General features: G+C 39.3%; 1 protein-coding gene across 1 annotated transcript in view; it reads right to left on the reverse strand.

The window, feature by feature from the left end:
• Positions 1-8,249, reverse strand: part of LOC140252968 (putative uncharacterized protein ENSP00000383407) — a 34,059-nt gene extending 25,810 nt beyond the window's left edge. Inside the window, exon 1 of the mRNA XM_072338291.1 lies at positions 8,135-8,249. Within this exon, the coding sequence (XP_072194392.1) occupies positions 8,135-8,158 (24 nt within the window). The 5' untranslated portion in view covers positions 8,159-8,249. The remainder of the gene's footprint in view (positions 1-8,134) is intronic.
• Positions 8,250-8,981: the final 732 nt, after the last annotated feature.

Below are 8,981 nucleotides of genomic sequence, written 5' to 3' on the forward strand. Positions count from 1 at the left end.
CTGCATCAGACGGGCCACAGGCACTGCACAGTGATGTCACCATAATGACACATGGGCACCATGGTGATGTTTGAGCCTCTCCCTTTGGAACCCCTCAACAGTTCTGTGAGATTTCACTTGCCAGCTGGCAGGGCAAAGGGTAGCTCCCTACAGAACTGGTTGCAAGCACAAACCACAGTCTACTGAGACAGTAGACACTGAAAGCGAGCTGTCTGCAGTAGGAATTTCCAGTTCTGATCCAGAAGGTCCTGCTGCGTCCCCAGGTTCTCCTTCTGATCTTCTGGTCAGGATAAAAGAACACCTGGGCATCAAAAATGAATGAAAAGGATGCACTAACTTATCCTCATTGGAGAGAAATCAAATGCATACCGCATGCTTCTTACAAGGAGAGCACACACAGAGGCACTATTACCTCTGCAGCCCTCACTTTTCCTGCAAAACTCCAGATACTGATTGAAAGTCACCAATTTAAGAGCGTTTGGTGGGGTCAGAATGGAAGCTGCATTACAGTTGACCAAGAAATGTTTCAGATCAAAGTACTATGAGATATGGTTTAGAGCTATGAGATATGGTTTAGTGGTTTGTTGTAGCTATGGTAATAGGAGGACAGTTGGACTAGAAGATCTTATAAAGTCCTTTCCAACCTTGTGATTCTATGATTCTATGACTGGAAAAGAAAGGAGCTTTGAGAGTGTTTGCAACAGAAAGCATGAAGAGCTTTATTTGTCAACTTAATGCATACGGATTCACAAAAACTCAGCCTGACTCCAAAAGATCTCTCTCATTTCCCAAGTTTCTGGCAGAGGAAGAGGCATTTGCAGCCCACAGGAAGGTACATCAGTTGCTCCACATACACTAAACAACTTTCATAATATTCTGGTGGAAGAGATGGAGGGTCCAATAAAATAAGCCTCGGTATTGGAGGAGATGAGGATGACAGGAAATGTTCTGATCCTAATTTCTTCCTCTGGCTGTTTGCAGGAATTTTAGAGGTAGCATTGCTGAGTACTAGAAATGTAGAAAGAATATATTTGGGTTTTATCCAGTGAGTCTGAACCCATGGAACAGAAAGATAAACAAATGAGGGTATGAAGTCTTCAACATATCTTGCTTTAGTCAGCCTAAGCTGTAAGTTTAAACTGATCAATAGACATTTTAATACCCATGTTTGTCTTTAGCAATTAAAAGTTTAAGTTTCTGTATCTCACTGTCTTGCAGACCCAAAGCGATCACATCTCTTCTCCTTTGTATTTTCAGTTACTTTTCTATTACAACCCATACTTCAAGAGAGATCACCCAGAGCTGCTGGAACTCTGCAAGCACAGAGTTACCCAACAAGAGAAGAGCTGTGGCTGCCCCCAGCCTACAGAAAGAGTTGAACAACAGCCCCTGAAAGGAGCAGCCTAGATGCCCAGCCCATGGAGGGAATGGCTGCTGAGCCATAGAGGGGCCATGGGCAGTCTCACATTGCCCAACGTGCTCTTGCAGCTCACACAGAGCAGCCCTACACTGTCCAACATGTGCCTGCAGCTCTGACAAAGCAGCTTCACATTGTTCAGAATGCACCTGTGGCTCTGACAGAGTAGATGCAAGAGAGCAGCTGGCACCCTAGCATGGAACCCACTGCACAGAGCAGGAACAACAGAGCCCATTTATAGGTTTATAACTTCATACTTCATAGACATATTTCTGTAAATAGGATGTTAGAATAATAAACCCTTTCTGTTGCCATATCCTTTTCATTCACTCGTTTGGGTGAAATCTCAGATCACATTTTATTTTGTCTTCAGAAGAAGTAGAAACAATGGTTCTCTAACGTCAAGAGAGTAAAAAACAGGATGACGTTTGCATGCTGCGTACACTGAGAATTCTCTTCCTAATGATGACTTCTGAGGAAAAGAAGAGAGAAATTAAACAGCAGCTTTTTAATTATTGAAGACTCATAAAGAGATTGCCACCTTCATAGGATGACTGCTCACAAGACATTGCTCTATACTGGCAGGCATTAATAACACTTGGTCTAATTTCTGGGCTAACATTTACCAAGGGTCTGAGAAACCAAGTGCTTTGGAGAGGCCTTCTCTGGAAAATCAGAGAACACTGTTGAGAAGACCTAGAAAGATATTTGGTCTTTCTTGTTACAGAAAGGTTATAAAGGACATAAATTTGACAACTGTCTTAAATTTAAAAATCTCATTTCTTTAACATCCTAAATGCTATGTTTTGTACCAAGAAGGCACTGCAAGAAATAACCAAAGACAACATAAGGAAGCACAGCCAGACTGACTGCTGCCCTGGTTCCCTTCATCTCTCTTTGTGCCAAGCCAGGATTTTGCACAACCACATAGTGAGCAGGAAAGCTGAAAGCTGGCCAGGCTTTTTGGGAGTTAGTTTTATAGCAGATCATTTCTCACATCTAGTTCACCACTGGATCAGCACTGCCTTGGCGACCAGATGTTTGGCAAGAGAGGATTTGAGTGGAAGAGAAGTGGAATGCAGAGGTGAAACAAGAAGACAGACCTCCTAACTTTCCTCTGGGTGCTGTACAATAGTTTTACATCCTTCTTATATTTTCTACTTGGATACAAATTATAAAACAGCATACGTGTGAATCAAGTCATTAAAATTATTTTAGTGCAGCTTTTAAGAATGATTTTATTACAATACTGTTATTAGATATGTGAAAATACAGAAATTGAGGCAGCTGTTGAAAGCATACGTATTAGCATCATCCAACATATTCACTTCTATAGATATGCTGATCATGAGAATAAACAGAAATGGAGGGGAAAAAAAAACAACTGATGGTTTTGTTAGAAAAGGGCATACCTTTCTCTCAGGCAATCTCAGCATAAAAGGGTAACTGCACTGAATGAAACTTCCTTTGTTTTCACAGTTGTTTTAAATCTTAAATGTATGAACATCTAGAAAAATATTTCACTGTTTTATGTGCACTGTAATACTCACTAAGAATACCGCTGACTTATGGTCAGTGAGAATAGCCTTAGCTATAATTCTCAAATATGCTGGCATACATCCTCAATGAAAATACTGTTTCCAAAATATATTGAAGGTTTACATTTCAGATCTAATATGAAGGAAACAAACAATATGGGCTTCCAGTCGTCTGCACAAAGCAACCAAAATTGTAAAGCACTAACCTTATACATGCACACTATATTGCCTCCAGATCTTTGAAAGTTACTTAGATATTCCTAATGTCTTTTAGATAAAACATGTACTATTTTGCTAAAATTATAGACTTGCACATAACTTCAGAAAGAAATTCTACACAAAAAAAGTATGCACACAAAAAGTAATACACACAAAAAAAGTATGCCAGTTTGGGTACATATTTAAATCCTTAATTGCATAAGTTAATCTGCACAGTGTAAATATCCAATTACTCTTCCTGTAAAGCACATCCTTATTTCATTCTATCCTGCACCCAGACACAATCTTCAGATCATCTCCATGTGAGATGTGGAACTGAAAAATGTGAAGGTCATGAAAAAGTGAGGACATGAGAAAGAAAGTGTGTGGGTGGAGCATATCAAGAACAAGTATACGTAAGGAATAATGCAAGGGAAAGTTAATGCTCAAGATGGCCCTGCCTGTGACAGAGGGGTTGAAACTTGATGATCCTTGGGGTCACTTCCAACCAAAGCCATTCCATGATTCTATGAGAGGGTGAAGAAGGGGAGGAAGAAGAGCAAAAGAGCAAGGTAGAGAAAAGCAAAGAGAGAAAGAGTGAGAGATATGAGCAGTGACTGGGAAGTGATTGAGAAAAGGCAAGAGGAAGAAATGGGATGAGAGAGAAAGATTGTATGAGAAATGGTGAGCACAGTGGTGCAGCAGAAGGTGTGATCCTGTGAGAACACATGAGTGTGTAAGATTGAGAGTATGCGTGTGAGAAACAGCAAGTACATGGGAGGGAGAGTGACAGCATGAGAAAGAGTGAGGGTGCAAAAACAAAAAAGAGTAAGGGCATGGAAAGGAGTAAGGCTGCAATAAGGGGGAGCACTCAAGAAAGAGAATGAGTAAAGACATGCAAGTGTGGCCAAGAGAGAGCAAGATAACAACAAGCATGTGAGAAGTGTATGTGTGTGCAAGAGAGAGCATGTGGGAAAAGCGCACAAGAAAAAGAGTGCACGAAAGAGTGAAGAGACAAAGGAAAGAGATGGCATGAGTAAGAAAGCAAGCACAAGGGCATGAGAAAGAACAAGGGCAAGGTTGCAGGAAATGAAGTGAGAGAGTGACAAACAGTGTAAGAAAGGGAACATGGGCCATGAGCAAAGGAATGGGCTTGGCAAGGAGGATGTCAAAAATCAAGAGAAAGACAATGGGGGAGAAATAAAGAGAATGAGAGAGAAAGAACAAGGGGAAAGGAGAATAAAAGAGAGAAAGGAGAGCAGCAAGGGGGAAAAAGGCATGTGATTCTATGAATCTATGTGGGAAAAAGAGAAAGAAAGGTTGCAAGAAATGATGAAAGATCACAGGAAAGGAGGTAAGGTCACAAGAATGAGAGCAGTCAGAAAGGTTGTGTGGATGTGAGGAGATGCTTAAGAATGCAAGAAAAGGAGTGAGGTTGTGGGAAATGGAATGAGCACACAAAAGTGCATTGTTATACATCGGACAGCACAAGTTCATGTTGGAGAGAAATTGAGTGAGGGAGAGCTAGGTGGTGAGGAGCTCGGCAGAGGTAGCAAGGGTCTCCAAGAAAGGGCCTGTAGGCCTGCCCTTTGCCCCTAAGATCAATCAATGAGAGAAAATTATTTACAGATTTGAGCTGGTGCAGTCTTAGAATTTATTCAACTCTTTAGTAGTTCTGAGCATATTAAACAGCACAAGGCAATGTGAGAGATAACAGGAAAAAGAAACATTTCAATTCTGTAGTGCCTGCTACTGTTCCTTTATGACAGAAAAGATCCTAATTCAGAGCTAGAGGAAAATAATTGTCTGCAGTTCTTTACTTTGCATGTTATTACTATCATCATGTGCAGAGACTACACGGATCATAAGGTGTAGAAAATAACAGCTGTTGTAGTTTATAACATTAAATGTAATGCATCTTATATAGAGTTGTCAGCACATCTTTCAACCAGCTATCAAAATAAAACACATGACTAGTTCTATGCTACCAAAAATCACCAAGACTATTAGGCGTTCAATCAGTACTTAACTTCATGTTTCACTAGCAAAACCAGTAGCTAGAAAGTTATTGTATGGAAGAGAAATAGACAAATGAAAGGGAACCTATTTGGCTTACACCAAATTGGTGCTCAACTTGAATATATGATCCGAGTCCATGTCATTACGAGCATTGTTTACTTTCCCTAGTTCCCTTCTCTCATAGGTTTCTGACATATATGACGTTGGCAGCAGTTCAGCACTGGAAATTCTTCCCTATCTTCATCACTTCCATTGCTAGTAATGCTGTTCACTATCCAAGGAGGCTGCAATTATCCTTTAAATATCGCCTTCTAAAAGAAGGGGTTTTTTGTTCCTCACATATCCACTTTCTGGATATGAAAACTTTCCTAAAATTTAATTTTTCTTTGAACCAGAAACATATCTGGCTGTACCTCTCTCAGCTAATTATATTATGGACGAGAATGATCCAAGGCACTTACCCTTGCCAGAGCAGTCCCTTGCTCGCACTTGTCTTATGGCAACTAAAAGGCATCCAAACTACTGAGCACAGTTCTTGAAACACCACTGAGGTGACACTCAACAGTCAGACTGTATGTAGCCACTTGGTTTTGGAGAGTTTGATAGAAAAGACCTATGTTATCAAGTATCAAGAAGCCGCAATATGTGGACATACTCCTGGACATGTGTACTCTTAAAAAGAGTAGTAGTCTCTGTCTTTCTTGTGGCTCCAAAAGGAGAGAAATAACTATAAGCCTGTAATCTGTGCTAAGTGCATATTCATGTTCAAAGAACGTCCCCTCAAAGAGAATATGCTGCTGTTTCCAGGAAGAATGTTACCAAATAAGTAATAAAAGTATTCCTGTGTACACACATACTTACACACACCAGCACACACTCATTGCAGGCAGTCTTCTCAATCTATGTGAGGAAACCACTCATGAGAATACCATTTTTGCAAAACTCTGTTCCATTTGGTAGAAGTGATAGAATCTCTTCTGTGGTTTCAGGTTCAATACTTCAGGTATTCACTTGGTAGAAACCAGAAGTGATTTCAATTGATCAATATCCATATACATCTGCAAAACAGCTGGCTCTTTTAACCTTGTTTTGAAACCTGATTATTTTGCTATTGTGTGTTATTTTTTACTTTCCTTTCTTGATGAGAAAAATATACTCCTATCTTGTTTGCTGGCTCAACCATTGTGCCACCAGTCTTTTCACAGCCCCAGACTGACATGGTAAAAGTAGCCAGTGTACATACTTGGGTCACTAGCTCATTTCTAAGCTAGACAATCTGATTACAGAAAGCAATTGTACCATATTGAATGCACAAGGTACACAGGGCTCTGATTTTTATGAAATATAGACCTATGCTAGTGACTTCTGAATTATCTTTAGATCTTGATAACTTGTGAGATGTTTTGCCAGCTGCTCAAGAGATTACCACAGCGGACAGAATGGCTCCCATGGAAAGCTTGTAAAGAAAGAAGGTTATCTTCTTAGCAGCAATCTTTAAACAGAACTAATTATTTCATTACAGAAACTATTATGGCAGTAGCTTTCACTAGTCTGAACCATCCATAATTACTGCCGTCAGCATGTCTCTTGCAGAGACTTTAGTTGCTGCCCACCCTATATAACAGAGAAACTGTGACCTGACTTGCTCTCACCCACACAGTCTATCCCACATTGTGTCTATAAGCTGATTTCTCAACTGATACAGTGAGCAATACATACTTAAAAAGTGAACTATGCAGAAAGCAAGAAGCTGCCCTGATGGAACAATAAAAATTTAATAGAATAATTCTGCCCCAACTAACTGCAGAAATGAGTGCTTTCAAGCTGCTATAGACTGGGTCACAAAGCCATCACTAACTCTGAACAAATTCACAAGCACTCACTTTAAGCTGTGATCAAAAGTGTCCCTGAATTCACATGGAATTCTTTTTTATGAGGGGACACTTGTCACAGACTCTCAGTATATCATTGCACTTTAAGTACTCCAAAACAGTTTTTAATCCTTATGATCTGCAGAGCACCCATACTCAGTGCTAAGACAGCATTAGCAACCAGCAACAAAGCAGTTCCCTTATTTGAATTTGTATGAGTGTGGTAATACTGATCTTTATGTTTCTTTTTAAACACACAGGGAAGATACACTGAACATCTGTACAAACAGATGAAAAAAAAGGGGGGGGGGGGGGCAAACAGATCTCCTTTGCTGTATAAATACAGCGAATATACTTACCTAATTACCACCACTAATACAGAGCATTGGTACTGGCAGATGGTTAAGCTCTGAAAACAGAAACAGTTTTTGTGGATTTCCTATCCTCATTTACCTGTTCATTCTGACCAATTGTCTTGGAGTAAGAAGGAAGGAAAATGGGGAAGAAAAAAAAAAAAAGGAAAAAGAAAAAGAAGAAAGAAACAAAGAACAAAACAAAGAAAATCTAGAAAATCTAGAGAGGGTCTCAGATTCTTAGATCAACTCTTCTGTCCTTGAGTACATAACATCATCTGACTGGATGGCTATGTACAAAACTAAGGCTTCAAATGTTCCAGCATTTTTCCCAGACTACCATAAAAGGAAATCAAACAGCACTATCTCAAACGAAATAGCATAAGGCAAATCATAGCAGACATATATTCAGCAATTTTAAGACACGTATGAGATGTTTCCCTGTGTTTGGTCAAATGCTTCGTGTTTAAATCTGCATATTTTTGTAATAGTCACAGCACATGGCATATTTATAATAAATCGTTTCCTTCATCTTATTTTCACTGCATCATGATTTGTTACCTATAATTTCTCATACATAAAGTCCTTCCTCTATACTAGAGGGTCTCACTGTCGTTACACAATCCTTGCACAACTGATGATGTAAAACCTTGAGTTTTTTCCTTCCATACACACCCACCAGTTCAGATTAACGACTCAGCAACCCAGCAAAAGAAGAATGTGTACCGGTACACTTACCAGAGAGAAACAGAAAAGATTCATGTTGCTACCGAGATCCACTGCAGCACCCCAAAATTCTGCTCCAAAGAACTCCTGCTGCACAATGCAGCTCCTCCTTGCTCTCCCAGCTGTTTGTACATTTCTCCCTGGAGATTACTGCAAGATAAAATCCCTGCAATAATCCACTGGATTCAGAGCCCATTATCAAATGAGACAGGCTTTCTCAGGACAGTACAAGCAGTTTTCTGAATTAATGAACAATGTTTACCCACAGAATAAAAGCATGGTCTGAATGATTATGATGGACTCGGGATATGTTCTCTTGCAGGCTGTTGTTTCCATTTAGTTTCTAATGTAACAGAAATAAAATTACTTATGCTTAAGGCCACTGGAACATATAGCTAACTCCAAAGTAAATCTTCTCATCATGCTCCTATTTTCTAAGGACACAAAAATTCTTGGACAATGCTACATTTCTATGCAGATAAACTAATTTATAAAAAACAGCAGCTATTGTTGTCTGCATTTTGAATGGAAGCATCTTACTTATATACCTTAAAAAGAAACCCAGGTGCCATGACCAAATTATTTAAAAACAGAATGTACTGCATTTGGGGCTGTACACTACTGAATAATTACCAAACCTGTTACTATGTTGACTGCTTGATTACACAGATTAGGACTAAAACAAATTTGCTATTAGAAAATATGTCAAATTTGAAAAATTGAAAAACTGAACGTATTCAAAGCTGATTTATGGGTTATAATGAAAGCCGTTATAGTATATACAGAAAAGCAGATGAGAGATAAGAAATTGGAAATAAAAACAGCAACCTATGTGAGTAAATCAACAAAAATATCGTTG

Source organism: Excalfactoria chinensis, chromosome 1, assembly GCF_039878825.1.
Source record: "Excalfactoria chinensis isolate bCotChi1 chromosome 1, bCotChi1.hap2, whole genome shotgun sequence".
NCBI lineage: Eukaryota > Metazoa > Chordata > Aves > Galliformes > Phasianidae > Excalfactoria > Excalfactoria chinensis.